Here is a 20,212-nt window from a genome sequence, read left to right on the forward strand (position 1 = left end):
CTTCCGTCCAGAGAAATTTCGAATTTTTCTTAAGCAATGGTCGGAGGGGGTAACATAATTGTGACAAATTCGGAATAAATTTTCCAAGATGGTGTACAGATCCCATAAAAGTTCGAAGTTTTTTAAGATTAGTAGGTGCCGATAATTTTCCGATTGCATCTGTTTTACTTGAAAGTGGGGTTACACCAGACTGAGTAATATTATGACCGAGCCATTCAATCGTCTCTTTTGCGAAATGACATTTTGCCAGATTTATGCGTAAATTTTCCTGATCCAGTTTTATTAGACATTTTCGTACTAAATGAAGATGATTTTCGATTCCACCTCTACTAACGATCAAAATGTCATCTAGGAAACAGAAAGTATTTTCTAAACCGGCTAGGGTACAATCAATAGCTTTTTGGAACTCCGCCGGCATGTCTGTCAGCCCATAAAATCCAGTTTTAAATCGATATGTGCCAGTCATATCACCACTGACTATATTGAAGTTACAATGGCGGGCCGTATCACTGTGTAGCTTTAATTGACTATAAGCGTATTGCAAATCAAGAGTTGTGAAATAAGCAGTCTCCTGCGGCGCCGTTGACAGTGTTTGCGAAATCGTTTGAATTAGCGAATCTATATTAGGCATTTGATACTTGTTTTTATGAATAGCTTTGTTTAGGATTTTTGAATCAAGGGCAATTTTGATTGACTTATCCTTTTTTACCGTAATGACAATCGGAGATATGAAAAATTGATCTGAACAGTTGTTTAACTTTTCAATATGTCCTTCATTTAACAGTTTTTCTAATTCAATTTTCACTTTCGGTTGGAGGTGAATGGGTACTTTTCGTCCTTTTTGATGTATTACTCGATAATTTTTGTGAAATTTTGAATTGACCGTGTGGTTTTTTGATTTCCCAATTCGAGATATCAAATCAGGAAATTCCTTTGCCATTGATTTCTTGATTGCACAAGGGGGATCTATATTGTTAACTTCAGATTGCGGACAAGGCTTCTGAGAAATTGTAATACCTAACTGGTCAAAAAGGTCCCGTCCTAATACTGGTCTAAAACCATCGGATACGACTGTTATTTTTGCCTTCTGTATACTCCAATCATTGCATTTTACCGGTGTTTTCAAAGTACCAAGAGGTTGGACGATATCGTTCGAAAATGACTTCAATTCCAGTGGTCTTTTCTCCGACCATTGTGATTGAGCGCAATTGAGCATTATTTCTCTTGCGAGTGACATATTAATAATGGTACAACCACTACCAGAGTCTAGAAGTAAATCGCAGTTTGTGTTTCCAATTGTTAGTGTTAAATTTTTCAGTGCAAATTTGGGGAACTCGTATTTTCAATAGTGGCAACGTAATTATCATCCGAAGAATCATAGTCTGAATTGATTTGCGTATTATAATTAATATAATTGACGTTTAGACTTTCCTGGCTAGAATTTTGATTAGATGTTTCTGCCGTATCTATATTGTTAATGCGATTAGTTTGTTGAGTGTTTCTTGAAGAATTAAGTCTTCGACGACAAACTTTAGCGAAATGGTTTTGCAAACCGCAGTGATTACATTTCTTTCCCATTGCGGGGCAAACCTGACGATGTGTAGGTGTCCAGACTTGACCACAACCACGGCATTGACCAATGGGTGCACGGTTTGTGACTGTTCTGCTTGATTGAGGTCCTCGTGCTCCCGCGCCGCGAAATCGATTGAATTGTTGTAATGTGTTTACCGTACTGCCAGTTGCGCCGTTATTAGATGAAATTCTTTGCTGATTCTGATTACCCATTTCCATGTTTACTGCAATGCTGAGTGCCCTCTCTGGTTCGACTGTGTCCCTTAGAAGCTCTCGCTGAATGTCATCGTCTAGCATGTTAGTGATGAAAATATCCCTGATGATGGCTTCTTCACGGTTTTCAAAGTCGCAGTTTTCAGCTAGTTCTTTTAAGACGCTGTAAAATTGCTCTACAGTCTCGCCCTTCTTTTGTTTCCGAGAAAAGAACACAAATCGATCGAATGTGATGTTTCTTGGGCGGATAAAGGCAATCTCCATCATTTCCCAGAGTTTTAGAGTAGTCAAATCATAGATGTTGTCGTGCGGAAATTTTTGTGTTAATAGTCGTCTTCCTTCAGTACCAATACTGAGGTACAACAAGGACACGCATTTCTGATCGCACAGATTCCAAGGACGCTCCCCACATAGTATTCCCGCTTCGGTTATTTTTTGACACTTTAGTTCCCATTGTAGCTTCAGCCGGTTGTTTCTTACTCTACGTTCTCTTTCTGCTTCCTCGGTTGTGTCGTCAATCGGCATTTCGTACTTCGGTTCCACCGGTAGGCGAACTGTCGATGGTTTGGGTTGAAGCAATGTGTCTATAGTTATGTTCTCGCGAGCGAGAATCGCTAGTTTTAATTGAATTCTCCATTTCTCCCATCTGATCGGTGGGTCTGAGGTTGGACGTTCCCAAAATGGCTCTATCGACAGCGGTGTTTTTCTCGATTCTCGAGCTGACTGCGCCATGTCGTACAGATTTACAATCTGTAGATTTGAATTGTTTCGTAGTGCCAATTAGCGTCCTTTATTTCGGCCAATTTAAGAGTGAATTGGCGAAGCGAATTCAAGCTTTATTTTGTTATTCAAATATCGTTTATTTGAGTTACAAAATTTAGGTTGATTTGGCGGAGCGAAATCACGTCAACTATCTATCGGGTATTTCGCTTAGCGAGAGATACCAAATTTTGAATGCGTCTGAATTTAGACTTTGGCGGATCGAAATCTAGTTAAGAGAGAGAGAGAGAGAGTCAACTATTTTAAATTACGAAATTGAGAAGAATGAAATTAGGCAAGATTAACAAAACTGCTTCACAAATTGTTCACAAGATAACATTACTAAATTGCGGCAACTGACAATCACGCGACAAGGTGAACAGACAATTGATCATGCATAGGATATAAACAAATTAACAAGTATGAAATCATCGGATTTGATCTTCAAAATTAAACTGAATAAATGAACAAATTAAAATAAGGAAATTGAACTAAATTGGTTAAACAGAAAATTGAACTAAATTGGTTGCACCAAATTAATGAACTCAAACTAAAAATGTACTATTGTACCACATTTCCCCCTTGGCGGAAATAAATAACATGTTATTTATCAGAAAATTAGTAAGAAATATGTACTTGTTAAATAATTAATACTGTAATGTTTTAGACAGAGTTTGAAATGGTCAGTTTTATTCATTAATCGCTTTCGCTTTCATAATACCTTTCCGCCTCGCCAACTGTCATAGATAATTCGGGTTCTTCATAATTCGGAGAGACGTAGAATTGAGTGGGGTAGGAAGTTGTTGGGGAGCATGGGCCGACTGTGAAGTTTGACTCCTCTTGGTTGGATTGCGCTGCAGCCGTTTGTATTGCAGAAATTATGGACTTGTTTTCGATTTGTTGTTTTTTAATGTTTTGCCGTCTCTTCTGTTTTCCAATTGCTGAAGTGCTTGGTGTTGAGGGAGGGCATGATTGAATTGGATTCACAGACTCATCCGATTCTGTTGTTGAAGTTGCAGAGCGTATTCTCTTTGAAGGAATTAGCGCTGCGGATGCTTTCGTGGCTGCTTTTCTTTTCGGTCTGCTTGGTGGCTCCGCGATAATGATGCTTGAAGTCTTGTATTGAAATTTTAAATAGATACTTCGAATAGAATAGTTTCACGTCAATAATACGTCTTGTTTTCTCACTTTTTTACTTCAACTTTTACTATCAACCAATTACTTGTTCTGTAAATTTTTAATATCCTGTATTAAAAAGTAAGTAAAGCAAGCGCTATTTCTGAGATTTATAAGCTTAAAAAAAAACAAACTACACAGTTGTTTTAATATGATCAGATTTGAATATTTGAATGAGCATGAAAATTTCCCATTTAATAAGATAGTTTGATAAATTGCTTGTCAATTAATTACAAAGATTGTTTACGCATTATAGTTTACAGTTTTTTGGATGCTTTGTATAGAATAAAGATTGGCTTCAGATGTCGGTCAAATAAAAATATGATCTTGTCACCTAAGCCACTTTTATCTATCCAGCTAAAACTATCTTGGATTTTTTATCAATTTGCTGCTCTCAAACCCTCGATAGCCGATACCAGATAGTTTCTTTGTAGGAATCTGCCAGATTCAATCAGATAAATTATTACCAAAAATCTGGCAGAAAATGTTTATTTTGCGCAACTCTGTCAGAGTATTGTTTATATGACAGACTCTGGCAGAAAAAGGTTATCTTGCAGAATCTGCCGGAAGAATTGCTATTTTGTAAAAATCTTTGTAATGAAATTTAAAAATTCGCTCCGGTTGAGTTGCCTATCATTTGATTGGTAACATCAAAACTGCTCATTTAAGTTTTTAAGAGAAATAGAGCATATTTTTGCAGTAGAGTTGCTTTATTGAAAGAGCACGATCCTTGAAGGGTTGCCGGGTTGCCGGATAAGATGGTTTACGAATTTATGTTTCAAAACACTTCATGTGATTATATTTCACATAAATTACACTGCATGCTGTGCCACTTTTGATATTTCTATTATTTTTTTTAACTAAGCGCTGCCGAACATATTCTGAGTCTTAAAGCGAAAATTGATGGTTATTCAGTTTTTCCTTATTTGAACTTTGAGATAATTTATTTGATTTTTGCGCGAACAGATTACAGGTTCATTTAACGTTATGATGCAGTATACTTATTAAAGTGTTTGAATGAACTACCTAACATAACTGCCAGACAAGTATTTATATTGTAGTAATCTGGTAGAAAATGGGCTATCTGGTAGGAATCTAGCAGAAAAATGATGATCTTGAAGGAATCTTAGAGAAAAATTGTTATATTGTGGGAATCTGGCACGAATTTCTGCCAGAAGATGCATCGCCTAATGTGAATCTGCCAGATTCCTACAAGATAATCATCCACAGTCGACAGGGGCTGCAGGAACTCTTCTGATTCAAAAATTTTGAAAATTCTGTATAACAATGAATAATAGGAACGCAGATTTTTTTTTATTTTTCATTATTCATTATATCTGAAGCTATCATTTTTCATTTTTCATTATTTTTCTTTTTTCTTCATTTTTCATTATATCTGAAGCTATCTAGAATTTTTCAGGCTTTTCGGAAAAACATAACTGATCTACAGGAAAAAATTGCTTGTTAATGGTTGACAGACTGGAAAATGGAGCCAAAGACTCAGCTTTTCGAAAATTTTACAATTGTCTTCAATGCTGTTGGAGAAAATTGCTTGAAACATTTTAACAAAGTTCTCTTAACAAACAGTGATGAAATTTAGGAACTCGAAAACGACTTCAAATGCAAAATGAGACTTTTGCACAGCCTGTTAAGACTTTCTGATAAGCTGAAATTAATGGCGAATCAATTGAAAAGATATTGCCTCAGCGGGACGGTGTATTTCTGACCGGCTATATGAATCTCAAAAAATAAACAAGAACAAAAGTGAAATAAACTTAACAAAATTGCAAATAAATTGAAATTGAAGAGGCATTTCAATGCGTCCACTATTCCACTTCGACCCACTTTTTAACAAACCCATTTCTACAGTATATAGCCACCGAATGAGAGTATTAACCAGAACATACCAGTGCATAGATCGGTTACACTTCCAGTAGCGATTCCAATAATTTCTCCCCCACAGTTAGAGGAAGTGTACTGACTCAGGAATTCAACCTCGTATTTTCGGCCAGGTAGCAGACCACTGATGACCATGGACGCATTCTTGTCAACCGCACCAGAAGGCGTGGCAACTGCGCTCGCAACTGCCGGTATAGTACTGTTGAAGATGTAAGAATCCAGACTGCTTCCAGAGATTAATGGTGAAATTGTTCCGGATCCACCGACGTTGATAGTTATAGAAGACTTGTCAGCACTGTACTCAATAGAACTGTCGGTAAACGCGGGTGCGGATGGAACTAAAAAACAAACAGATTTCATAAACAAAAAAAAACAGATCAATTATCTATGTCTTTTGATATAGAAATGAATCCGCGTTGTAGCTCGGAGCCCATTTATTTATATCAACAGTTGTAAATTAAGTTACGTCAGTGGGACCCGTACAGAACTCCAAGTCTTTATCAGTACTAGACAAGTCCCCATGCAGATCTTATTTCGTTTCCCAGTACTGCGCTAGTCTCAACAGAGGTCTTTCATGTCTAGCAATGATTCCAAAGTCAAAACGATTCCAAACTCTTAGAAGATATATAAAAAATATTTTACAATTGGCACGTTCTCGATTCAATTTTTGAGCCACTTTCATTGTGCTTAGCAATGGATACCAAATGCTACAACTGCAACCGATGTTCCAATAAAAATCAGCACATGTGATGTCCAGGTATATTTTTCTTCATTTGCTTTTAACACTCAAATGTATTTGACATGCAAATGTTGAAACTCAAATCTGCAAACCCAAAAATAACAGTTAAGGATCAACTTGAGCTCTCGTGTTCGATTTGTTGTTTTTTATGTAACTGAGCTATCAATTGTGTGAAATGTTTTGTTCTGCGTGTGAAACTGATATCATGTCATTATCCTTAATCTCAACTGGATGAATTCAAACGACGTTTTTGTTACCCCAATTCACCCTTATTCTTGAAAAAAAATTAAAAATTACCTGATTTGATTATGGTGATATGCAGGCGTAAAAAGTCTGACAACATTTTTCCGTTTTTCATTCACGTTTTCAAATATCAAAGGTATAGCGAATATAAAAAATTGAAAATAAATAATTACAGCTAATTATAAACTTATTCCAATTGCTTTGAAATTCTGCTGTTTTTTTAATGCATGCTATACTTGAAGAAGATGTTTCATTAATCAAAACTCTCTGAAAAAGAACCAGTCGTTTAGAAAAGAGTGCCGGATGAGGGGGGAAAATGTGAATGTAGTCAAATGCCGTATTAAAAAGGCCCTTAAAAATTAGTTATTGCATTTCAAAAAAATAGGCTAAAAAGATAGCACAGAAGCAAAACATTGCGGGTTTCACTAACATTTAGGGTACTGAAAAAATATTCCGAGCTTGATATTCAGTTGATTGAGGCGTTCTTATTTTGATAAAGCAACATGAAGAAAGCTTTTTACTGAAGAAATTATATGCCCGTTGTAGCAGTGCTACATACAATAAAAAACTCAATCATTTTTAGTGCTATCTGATGCTATCCTACTGTGCTATTGCTGTAGTCTATGTCGACATAGTGAATCAACCAATCACATTATGCCAGCTGGCAAAAAGTATAAACCACCACTATAAAAAGCAGTGAATTTGTAATACAAGCACTTTGTCCAACTCTGCGAGGATTCAATCCACTGGCTGGCGATTCAAGCCCAGCAGCAGAGGAATAGCCGCAAACAACAACAAGCTCAGCTGAGCGCGGCGGCTAAATGCTTAGCGATATAGCTCGAGCAGTAAGAGCTAATGCTTAGCTTATTTCCTCACATTAGTAGTACATACAATTATGCGCTATAATAGATAGTGATGACTGTAACTAAGTACTTGTTTCCAATTCAACATCTCATTATTCACACACATTTTTCTTACTCTAAAATCTGGTGCGCCGAGCAGCAAAAAATTCACACCTTAAGAATGTGAGACTTTCTTCTTTCGTTCACTGTTATCACTATTTTCTTTTTCTTTTTGTCCCCGGAGGGATGAATTTCTTGCTTTGTTTTTGTTGTTATCAATTGTTATTATTCTGATTTCGGACTGCGATGTTCAATTTATTTGTCAGTTACATTCGTTTATTATTGAAAACGCCAAAAAGAGCGTTGCCTTTATTTGTTTGCCTAAAATGGCTTTTTGGTGAGGCAGGTTTTGCCCACACATTGGTACCTGAAGTTTATTGAATTATTGCCGTAGCAGATGTGTCAACAAAACACAGTAACTGGATGCAACGAAGCAATACAAGAAGAGAAATAGATTCGGATCAACCAGAGAAGAAGTCATATTCACAAACTGAAAAAACTTTTCAATTTCCTTAAAACTGGGGTGAGATGTAGCAGTGCTACATACAATAAAAAACTCAATCATTTTTAGTGCTATCTGATGCTATCCTAGTGTGCTATTGCTGTAGTCTATGTCGACATAGTGAATCAACCAATCACATTATGCCAGCTGGCAAAAAGTATAAACCACCACTATAAAAAGCAGTGAATTTGTAATACAAGCACTTTGTCCAACTCTGCGAGGATTCAATCCACTGGCTGGCGATTCAAGCCCAGCAGCAGAGGAATAGCCGCAAACAACAACAAGCTCAGCTGAGCGCGGCGGCTAAATGCTTAGCGATATAGCTCGAGCAGTAAGAGCTAATGCTTAGCTTATTTCCTCACATTAGTAGTACATACAATTATGCGCTATAATAGATAGTGATGACTGTAACTAAGTACTTGTTTCCAATTCAACATCTCATTATTCACACACATTTTTCTTACTCTAAAACCGTTTAGACAATTCAAAATATTGAGCTGCAACATAGGCCGTTAGTATAATTTTCAAGCATTAACTGCATTGGCAATGGATAAAGCAATCAATGATGTCCTCAACTCGACTGCAAAGATCTACGCATTTAACAGCGAGTTAGTGGTCAAAACGAAGTAAAGTTTCACTGTTCCATCCACTTTATTGGGGGGGGGGACTTTATAGAGGGTGCCCGTGCCTAATTTTCAGAGCATTTCAGTACTGAATCAGACAAATTTGCAGAAACCATTCAGTACTGATTCAGAGTCTGTTCAGGTCACAGTTTGGTCTGATCTTCTCTGATTCAGACTCTGATTTCTTGTCCAAAGAATATTGGCCGGTCGATATATTTTGCGTCAAAAACTGTAAATGACATTTATTGGAAAACCCGTCAAGTGTTTGTCTATTTTAATTCGACGGTTTGAGAATTTTTTATTCGAAGTGTTATCAAGATTTTTAATTTTGTGAACCTTAGGCTCGTACTCAATCTTTTCGTTCACTTTTAGCGAACTTTTAAGATTCATTTTTTTGACAATTTATTTTTTCCTTGTTATATTTGCAAAGCATGTTTATACTTTGATAGATTTTGCTGTCGACTCTAGTTTTTCGATAACAAAAATTTTCAATCTCAACTCAAATACCAATGATGTGAAATTTTAAAGTAACAAGGAGGATCGGTAATATGCGTACGCACATAATGTTCCGACCCCGCTCATCAATGTTCTTGAATTAATTTGCCACCAAATGATGAAGAGATAGAAAACTATCAAAAACAAAAATATCCTTCAAAAAAACCACTAGTGAAATAAAATGATGCCTGGTTAGAGGGCCTAGAAAACTTGTTGTTGATAGGACTACTAGAAAAGACAATAATAAAAATCAAGTAACAAACCTTAATTACCACCAGAACTCCATGTCTATATTTAAAAAAAAAACAAAACCAAACTCGCATCAGATAAAACCAAAACAAAACCAAATAATCTATTCTTCATCGGAAGAAAAAATGGAACCTGTCCTAAATTTACTGGGTTGACAAAAATGTGCGATGTTCAAAAATGCGTTTTTTTAAACAATTTATTTCAAAGTGATTATTATCATTAGATATTAACTGAAATCCCTAAAATGTTAATTTATGTCTCCATAGCAAACAATTGAGACTTGTCATTATCCAGTGTACGTCATACGACTACAAAAAAAGACAAATAAAGTCAAAATTAAAAAATCAATTCAACTTTGCGCGAAAATGGCAGTGAAGCCGTTAAAACCACAAACTTGTCACTAAGAGCTTTTTAAATGTTCTGATGCGTAATATTTCAAAGCCAATGGGAGCGATCTTAATTTCATCATTAAAAAACAAAAATTCTTCAAAATGTATAGAGAATTAAAAATCTCAAACATTTTGTGAAATCTCGTAGTAACAGTTATAACAAAGCCGAGAAACAAATGGTTGAAAAATGTTTGAATCAACAAAAGTATTTGAGCCTTCTTAATAATTAGATTGAGTTACAGACGGACAAAAATGAGAGCAAAATTAGGACAGTTGAAAAATTTTTTTTTTAAAAAAAGTTAATTTCAAAGTCTTTAAAACAAGTAACTAGAAACAGAAACCTTCAATTGTGCTCAAAAATCAAATGAATATTGAAAACTTGTAGAATCAGAAACAAGAAACAATCAGTTAAGTATAAAACCATTGCAGTCAATAAATTGTAAATCACAGTAAAAGGTTTTCTGCTTGTTTTTACTCAGAATACGCCAGTAGTTTATAGAAATGGGATAAAATAGTGGCAAAGTCCAAAAATTAAACGACATTTTCTCAAAACAAATATGCGCGAAGCTATAATAGACATTAGATAACAATTGCAAGCATTGTTCAAGTTCACTTATACTGTCTTAATAAGTCAACTGGATCTTTTATTGGGGAGACTAAGTCATTGGACTACCAAAGTATCAGAAATGATAGCAGAACATAGGAAGTCCATGAAATCTAACGAAAACTGGGTCGGAACAATAAAAACCCTGAGCTTAACTCTGAAAGCATAATGTAATGTTGTTGGGCTTCATCTTTTGCAATTGGTAATTGTCAATAATTGAGCCCGGATTTGAAAATTCTGCCGGTTATTTAGATAAAACCTTTAAATGCGGAAATTTTCAAAAAAGGCCCCACTCCATTAAAATCTGAATTTTTTACCAAAACGATCCAAGGCAAGCCGAAGATCACCCCTGATATTGCCGCGCGTCCAATAAAACACTCATTCTTTCGAATGCTTGCGATATAATCAATTCTGAAACAAAGTTTTCAGTATATCAAAATTAAATAATGCATTTTGTATAATTTTCGATTTTAAATTTGCAAATAACTGGCAAAATTAATATTTCAGAAGACTTTTCAACCAAGTAGGAGTACAACCCGCTCTTTTTTCGAGCATACGAAGAATATGACAGCAGTTTTAAGTTTCTACTGCCAGAAATTTAAAGAAATTATGCAAAAAAAAAACATTTTTGTTCCCATTTTTGAATAAAATGTGTGAATTTTGAGAAATTTTAGCATTAAAAACGCCGATCAAACAGCTCAGCGATTCTCTTTTGTCTCTAGAGATAAAATAAATCCCCCTACCGTTAACATTTTTAGCAAAATTGTCAAAGATGGGGTCAAATATACGGAAAATATGAATAAAAACAACGGAACATCGTCTCCTATTCACAAAATTTGAACCTCAATAACTCCCTGAAAAAAGCAAAAATTAAAAAGATCATTATAACTCCTTATTCTATGCTGGACGGGTTTTCAAATTATATCACTCACAACTCTGTACAATGATTGTTTGGATCGGCCAAAATTGGCTGAAGAAAAAGACCCATTTGAGTATATAGCTCCTCCCCCACTAAAGTGGGTTGGAACGAAATCTTATTATTCCCCAAAAAATGCCCATTAAGGCTCATAGGACTGCTTCTTTATCTATACATTTAGCCACCTTCAATTTTTGACTGAGGTATCAAGGCTGAAAGCTGTAAAAGAAAGCCATTCTGCTTGACATTTCAGAAATAGTGTGCCTATGTTGTCTCTAATAAAAAGCAATCATTTTTTATTTATTTTCTATTTCCGTCTAGCTCAGGAAAACTTGAAAATTTAGCTTAGACAGTCATTAAAAAATTATTTGACAAAAAACCTGGCAGTGGCTTGTTGTTTTTACATCGAAATTCAGGTTAAAGCCACTCAGTTTTCTTGTATTATCAAAAAATAAAGAAAAGTTCAAATTGTTTTAAAAAGTCATATTTAATTTTTGTTCAGTATAGCGATTCAATAAGTTAAAGCCAATGCAAGTGTACCCTACAGAAGATAACTTTATTTGTTCAACTAACTTTGAAATATCTCAATGATAAACAAAGCAAAAAAAATGATTTTTTTGAAATTTTTTCTGCAAGTTCCCTATTGAACACTCGTAAAATTTTCCACAGAGCTCCTTCTTTTGTTATTGCCCTACTGTACTTTAAAATTGCCCTACTGTTCTATCTTTGTTAAATGAATTGAAAGATCTTAAGAAACAAAAAACAAGACCGTTCTTCTGTTTTTGCTTATTTCTTCTGTTGCCCTTCTTTTCGTTTCCAGTTCAAATTTAAGTTTTTCAGCACGTAAATTCTATGCTTTTGTGCATTTGCTGCTGGATATGTGTAAAATTAGAGAAAATTCACAATGGAACGACAATGCATGATTAATCAATTAGAAGAGAGACAAACTGGTAACTTTCAAATAAAACGATTTCAGCTAAAATAAAATTCTACTTTTGGAGCATGCATGATTGACCGCAAGGAGACAAAATTAACCATGCGTTTAACAGAAAACTCAATGAAAACCAGTTTGATATATTTCCTAGCAACCATGCAGTGTAAGTTTCGTATGTAAATATCCCAAAATTGTACCGAATTAGGGGTTCCATCATGGAGATAACGCTCGGGATTAAATTGTCTAATAAACAACAATATGAGGCCTCAATGTAACTCCACGGGGAATTTTTTAAAATCTACAATGCGTTGTTTGAAATCTAATAATTATGCGTACATACATACTAGTTATATTTTTCTTAAGAACTGACATGGACTGGTTCTTGAAATGCTATTTCTCAGGTTGAGGTAGAGACACAAATTGAGCAATGATCAGACAGACTATCCAGTTCGAAATGACCTCTGATCAGACCCAAACAAGCACATGATCCCTTCTATAGTGGGCTCATGATCAGACTCAAATTCGGACCATTGTCTAGACTAAAAACAGACTATGATCAGACTTTCCAGACCGAAGTGACCTCAGATCAGACTCAATTTGATCCAATGTTCCATAGGTTGACAAAAATGGCAAAGTTTTTTATAAGAAATCTCGGGTTTAATCGCTCTTTTTTTCTAGTCAAGCCTAGTTGATTGAGCTATAATCTCTCAGTCGTTAAAATTGGAAAAAAAATTGAAAGAAAAAAGTGCTCAAAATGGTTTCTGATCATACCCAATTGAGCTCAAGATCTTTTCTGATCAGAATAATATGCGCTCAAATCTGCTTCTGATCTGAACTTGCAAAGCGACGTGACATATGATCAGACCACTGTCCAGACACTGTAATTTCGGTCCGGGAACACAGGTGTGTTCGTTCGATGGGGTCTGATTATAGCTCAATTTGGGTATGGGCCTCAACCTGGGTTGAACGGATAGAACTCAATCACATAAAGACCTTATAACCGTCAAATCTATTTTGTTCATTTTGTTCTGATCATCAGAACTGATTTTAGAGTTATAAAAAGTTGTCAAAACTGCCCTCGTATAAATTGAGTGCCTTCTTTTTCGTCTGTAAGACAAATTGCATTCATCTTTAACCTAAAAGCTTTTCTAAATAGATTAATTCAATCAATATTGGCAGTTTTGCTTCAGTTAAATAGTCGATTGATTAGCTCACGCGTCTGTTAAACAATGTAGCTACTCTTTTTTCCCCAGCGAAATATTTCAAAGTGTGATAAATCATGTGCTCACGTGTGCATCCGTGTGTGTCGTAAGTCGAATCGGAAGTTGTTCCAACGTCACATCCACTTGTCTTCTGAACTGCAACTCTGAACGCATACTCAGTCCCATTAGACAGACTGCTTATTTCCAAGGGCACCGATGTTTGTCCAGTTAGTGCAACCCCTGCAGGGCTAGTAGACGTCACTGAGAATGTATCCCAACCAGTAGCAGGTAGTATTGAAGTGAGCATAACGGAATTTGTCCCATTCGGAGAAAAAGTCGCATTAATAGCAGGTGGATCTGAAACAGGTAAAACAGTTTAACCCCTTTTCACTCTATTCGCCAATAACTATAAGTTGCTTTCCTTAGTGTCTGCTTGACGGTTTTCGGGCGATGTGAGTTTGTGCAAATATGTACACTGGAATGTAAGTAAAGAGTCAGCCTATGTTTTCTTGGTTTCTACAGATAAAACTTTATCGGTCAGGCTCCAAAATAGCTTCTTTTCGGCCAGATTTGTACAAGGTAACCATGTTTTTCACCAGATCCTTTCAAATTAAACAATTTTTTGCCAAGTTTCTACGAGATAAACATTTGTCAAGGACAAGTTGACTTTTGATCGATTTCGACGAAAAAGCCGGCAAAACGAAAACACAATTATGGTCAAAACCTGACGGAAGTAGTCGACTTCTCAAAAACCTTTTAGAGCAACAAATAAGCGAAACAAAACGAATCAAAGTTAATTTTACTTTAATAATACACAATCAAAATTGTCCTAAGCATCCCCCATCTCAACACAATTCATTAACATTTTTGGCACCCAACCCAACAGCTTCGAAACCACACCTAAAGCTAAGTATTGTTTTAAAAAAATACATTCTCCAATGAGCTAAGCCGATGTGCACCATGATTTTTTTAATGCTTCAGAATGACCAAAGATCAGAAATTATACTTGTTTAAAAACAATCAGACTATGGTGGGGTAACTACACAAAAAGACACAAAAAGACAAAGATAAAGATTGCATTATTCAAAATTTTATCGACATTTAATTTCGCTTGTTGCTTTTTGGTTCTTCTGGGGTTTTACCCACCCCGAGGACCCCCTTCTGGTTGGTCGTTTCCCCAATCCCCACCTTCTTTTCGGTTCTTCTGGGGTTTTACCCATCCCGAGGAACCCCTTCTGGTTGGTCGTTTCCCCAACCCCCACCTTCTTTTCGCTTCTTCTGGGGTTTTACCCACCCCGAGGAACCCCTTCTGGTTGGTCGTTTCCCCAACCCCCACTTGCTTTTCAATTCTTCTGGGGTTTAACCCAACCCGAGGACCCCCTTTTGGTTGGTCGTTTCCCCAACCCCCACTTGCTTTTCGGTTCTTCTGGGGTTTAACCCAACCCGAGGACCCCCTTTTGGTTGGTCATTTCCCCAACCCCCACTTGCTTTTCGGTTCTTCTGGGGTTTTACCTACCCCGAGGAACCCCTTCTGATAGGTCGTTTCCCCGATCCCCCACTTGCTTTCGGTTCTTCTGGGGTTTTACCCACCCCGAGGACCCCCTTCTGGATGGTCGTTTCCCCAAACCCCACCTTCTTTTCGGTTCTTCTGGGGTTTTACCCACCCCGAGGACCCCCTTCTGGTTGGTCGTTTCCTCAACCCCCCACTTCTTTTCGGTTCTTCTGGGGTTTTACCCACCCCGAGGACCCCCTTCTGGTAGGCCGTTTCCCCAACCCCCCACCTTCTTTTCGATTCTTCTGGGGTTTTATCCACCCCGAGGACCCCCTTCTGGTTGGTCGTTTCCCCAACCCCCCATTTGCTTTCGGTTCTTCTGGGGTTTTACCCACCCGAGGACCCCCATCTGGTTGGTCGTTTTCCCAACCCCACACCTTCTTTTCGGTTCTTCTGGGGTTTTACCCACACCGAGGACCCCCTTATGGTTGGTCGTTTCCCCAACCCCCCACTTGCTTTTCGTTTCTTCTTGGTTTTTACCCGCCCCGAGGACCCCCTTCTGGTTGGTCGTTTCCCCAGCCCCCCACTTGCTTTTCGGTTCTTCTGGGGTTTTACCCACCCCGAGGACCCCTTCTGGTTGGTCGTTTTGCCAACCCAACGCCTTCTTTCCAATTCTTCTAGGGTTTTACCCGACGCGAGGTCCCTCTCTAGTAGGCCCTATTGATAGTATCTGTCATTTGGTAGGTAGAAGTAGGTTCAGGTATTTGGTAGGTTTCGGCTTTTGGTAGGCATAGGTAGGTTCCGTCTTTTGGTAGGTATTGGTAGGTTCCGGTATTTGGTAGGTATTGGTTTAGGTAGTTATTGATAGGTTTCGGCTTTTGGTAGGTATTGCTAGATTCCGGTTTTTTGTAGGTAATGGTTTTGTAGGTATTGGTAGGTTCCAGCTTTTGGTAGGTATTTCTATTTCATTTCTGATTCTACTCGGTTTGTCTACACAACTCTCACTTCTCATTAATGATTGAGACGAGGTCAACCTCAAATAATACAGTGCCCAATATGAGTACTAATTCATCCGATTCCCCTGATGAAACAATGTTAACTCAACAATCCATTGGTACCTCAACAGCAATCAAGTCAAATGAACAGAAGCGATTATAAACGTCAAAACTAATGATTGAAAATGACATAGCGCTTCATATTGACTACATGCTCTCCGAAATTGAAGCTTCGGACGATTTGGAAAGTTTAAACGAAATGAAAGAAGACATAAGACCAATGCAACAGAGACTTGAGCCCATAATTTTCGAATTGCTAAATTTTGTTGATTTTGATGAACAAGATCAGATGTCCAGAAAGTTCAGTCGGCTAAAAAGAGATATAAAAAGGACTTTCACGCTGTACAGAAAACAAGTTAAAGAGGTAAACACAAGAAACCAGCAAGAAACGACTGCTTCTGAACCAGACCCCACAAAAAGCATAGTCCATGATGACAAAATAGTGCCACATCAACCACAACAGCCTCGCCTCAATTTTGTTTTCAACGACTCCGTTTCTGAACAAAATCATTTATTTATTTCCGCTTCAGCGCCAGCTGGAAGCTCGTTTGCCGTTAGTTCTAGTATTACTGCATCCGGTGGTTCAACTTAGAATGGCCACACGACGTCTTCTTGTTTGAGATCGTCAACTGCTCCTTGCAGCATGTCTCAACCATCTTTCGTGAGAGTTCCAGTCGGATATCGTCTACAAATGTCACATCTCTCTGTCAAAACCACCTTAACACATCCAATCCACCAAGTTTCAGTAGTTTCTCGCAACCTATTGTTTCACATATGCAGCAATTTTCTGGACAATCAGTATCGATGTCCACTTGTTTCCAGAAATCTGTACCAAAATTAAATGCAGATCATTTCAATGGTGACCCTTTGAGTCTGATGAAATGGTTCAGCACATTTCAAGCTACTACTGACCGAGCTCCAATGACATTACCCAAAAAAACGATTCATTTACAGTCTCTATTAACCGGCGAAGCCAAGGCCCTTGTGGACGGTTATGGTTGCAACGGTGACCAATATATTTCAGCAATAAATCGCCTCCAAGAGCATTTTGGTAACCAAAGACGTATTGTAAACGCATTTCTCGAAAAACTGTCAAGTTTCAAAGCCCCAAACCTAGCTCATCCAGAAAGCTACACACAATTCTCTTCTTTCCTTTTAACAATGGTGGACACCTTCTACCAATTAGGTTTCATTCACGATCTACATGCAAAACTAATCTGAATGTTGCACTCGCAAAACTTCCCAACCCTGTACGGCTCGAGTGGAACAAATTTGTTTTGGAGAAAAAATATCATCAACCGTCTCCCAAACACTATCTGAGTGGCTTCTCAACTTCTCTAAACATGTAATGATTTGAACGCTATAAATAGCGTTACGCAAAACAACTTCAAAACACCTGGGAAACCAACATTTTTTAGCGGATATAAAAACGCTACCAATGAGACGAAAAATAGTTACCAGAGGCATTTTCGAAACAACGTAAGTGATTACTCGCAGTCTGAGAACAAACAGACAATAATCAAGCCATGCCCCAGCAATGAAAATTGTCAATTCTAGTATAAATGCACGCATTTCCAGTCTCTTCCACCGAGTTTTCGAAGAGACCACATAAGAAAACTTAAGCTGTGTTTTAACTGTTTTGGAAGTCACCACGTCGACAAGTACACCTCAAAAAACGTCTGCCGTAATAACAATTGTGGAAAAAAGCACCACACTCTGCTTCATGATAGTTTCGATATAAATCGTGGCTCTAAAAAAACTAACGTTAAAGCAGTCCATGTACAAGGAACGGGTCAAGTCGCCGTAGTTTAAGGTCTTACCACCGTAGAAAACGGTGGGAAGACCTTAAATACATATGCTAATTTAGACAATGGTAGTTGTCAGAGCTTATTGCTTAAGTCAGCAGCCTCAGAGCTAAACATTGACATGAAAGTCATTGGAAAAATGCCAATCAGTGGATACCACATGACAAAAGAAATTGAGTGCGCTCCTGTAAAAGTTTAAATTAAGCCACTGCAGTCTGATCAGCAATACTTCCTTCTAAGTGACGTAATTGCTGTCCCGAATCTGAATATGTCCCCTGTTGATACAGAAAAATTGAACCAACTCTGTGCATCGTTCGAACACCTCAGTCATATCAGTTTTTCTGAGATTTGGAATAACTCTGTCTCAATAATTCTTGGAATAGATAATCTTGATCTGATTCACTACAAGCAAATAGTGGAAGGACCCAAGAATGCTCCTTGGGGAGTAGAGACCCAGCTAGGCTGTACATGTGAAGGAAAAACAGATTTAGCACTAGACGAAACATACCCCGTACAGTTCACTCAATTGAAGAGCTACCCTAATATGGATGAACAAATGTTCAAAATGGTATCAGATTGGATGAAAATCGAAAATCTAGGCATAGCTTCACCCAAAAAGGCAATGTCCAAAAATGATAAAAGAGCCCTTGAAATACTGGAGAACACAACACAGCTCATTGACGGACACTATCAAGTTGGTCTCCTCTGGAAGGAAAATGCAAAACTTCCCAACAACAGATGGCTCGCTGAGAAGCAACTTTACCAATTGAACTTCAACTTTACCAATTGAACTATCAAAAAAAGTTGAGCTCAAACAAATGTACGAAGAAACGCTTGAGAAGGATCTACTAAACCTATATGTCACTAAAGTTGATCCTGATACCGAGGACTCGGATTCGATTGCTTGTTTCCTAACTCACCATCCAGTAACCAACGAGAACAAACCCGGTAAAGTGCGGCGTGTAGTCAATGCGTCAGGTGTTTTTCAAGGTCAGTCCTTGAGCTCGAACTTACTGAAAGGACCAGATCTGCTTAGCAATCTCAGCGGCGCTATTCTGCGATTCAGAGAGGACAAGCTTGCATTATCCGCAGACATTGAGCAGATGTTCATGCAGGTCAAAGTAACTCCTGAAGATCGAAAATTTCTGCGTTTTCTCTGGATTAATGATGGTTGCGTTGATAAATATGAGTACATCATCCATATTTTTAGCGCTACTGACTCGCCTTGCATTGCATCATATGCACTGAGAAAAACAGCTCGAGACAATTGTGAACAATTTCCAGATGTGATAAAATACATTGAACGCAACGTCTACATGGACGACCTCTATGTTGCTACTGACTCAATAGAAAGGGCACAAGGAATACTACGTGAAATGAGAGCAGCCTTATCAAGAGGAGGTTTCAACCTCACCAAATAGAATTCTAACAATTCTGAGTTCCTTGAAACTGTAGAGCCTGGCATAAGATTGGACCCATCAAATGTTCAGCCTCAAAATCAAAAAGTACTTGGATTACCATGGAACCCAATATCGGATTGCTACATGATTGAAACTAAGCTCTTCCGAAAAATCAATTTAAATGAGCATAAAACTCAAAGAAAGCTACTGAGATTTGTAGCGTCCCTATTTGATCCACTTGATTTTCTTGCTCCTTTATCTATTCGACTGCGGAAAGTTTTGCAGATTGCTTGGAATCACGGACCGAAATGGGATAAACCACTTCTTGTTCAAAATTTTCCAAATTTTGTCAGTTTAAGGGATGAAATCCCCAAAATCAAGGACCTAGAAATCCCCAGAAACTACTTTCTAGACAAGCCTATCTGGTCAGTTCAACTTCATACGTTTACTGATGCTTCCGAGTTTGCTCTGTTAGCAGTCTGTTATATCAGGGTTGAGTACTCCGATCAGTCGATTGCCGTTAGATTTGTTATAGGAAAAGCTCGCGTAGCGCCGCTGAAAAAGATGATCATTCCAAATTTAGAATTGCAAGCAGCTGTGTATGGTGCTCAGCTTGCACAATTTGTTAAGGAAGAACCAGATATAGATTTCGCCAAAAGCATATTTTGGTCCGACAGCACAACTGTTCTCTACTGGTTGCTAACACCTGAAATGCGACAGAGAATTTTCATTGCTAATCGCTTAGCCGAAATTTTGGATGTCTCATCTGCTTTTGATTGGAGGTACATTCCATCGGCAGCTAACCCAGCAGATGACGGAACTCGAGGTTATATTGTTTACCAAATGACATCAAAATCTCGCTGGATTTCAGGACCGTCGTTTTTGAGTAAATATAGATTAGCCTGGCCCAAAAAAGAGGTTCTGCAACCGCAGTATGAGAAGATAGTTTCCTTCCCTTCCTCAGTACCTATAACAGAAACTGTTTTCGATTTTAACAGATTCAGCAATAGGAATAAACTAATACGAGTAATCGCTTTTTGTTT

General features: G+C 37.7%; 1 protein-coding gene across 1 annotated transcript in view; it reads right to left on the reverse strand.

The window, feature by feature from the left end:
• The window catches only part of LOC142343000 (uncharacterized), a 175,788-nt gene that overhangs the window by 95,901 nt on the left and 59,675 nt on the right, over positions 1 to 20,212 (reverse strand). The window contains exons 8-9 of the mRNA XM_075394682.1: positions 13,505 to 13,774; positions 5,628 to 5,957 (exon numbers count right to left, since the gene is read on the reverse strand). Coding sequence (XP_075250797.1) covers positions 5,628 to 5,957; positions 13,505 to 13,774 — 600 coding nt within the window. The remainder of the gene's footprint in view (positions 1 to 5,627; positions 5,958 to 13,504; positions 13,775 to 20,212) is intronic.

This window comes from Convolutriloba macropyga, chromosome 7 (genome assembly GCF_964194025.1).
Source record: "Convolutriloba macropyga chromosome 7, txConMacr16.3, whole genome shotgun sequence".
NCBI lineage: Eukaryota > Metazoa > Xenacoelomorpha > Acoela > Convolutidae > Convolutriloba > Convolutriloba macropyga.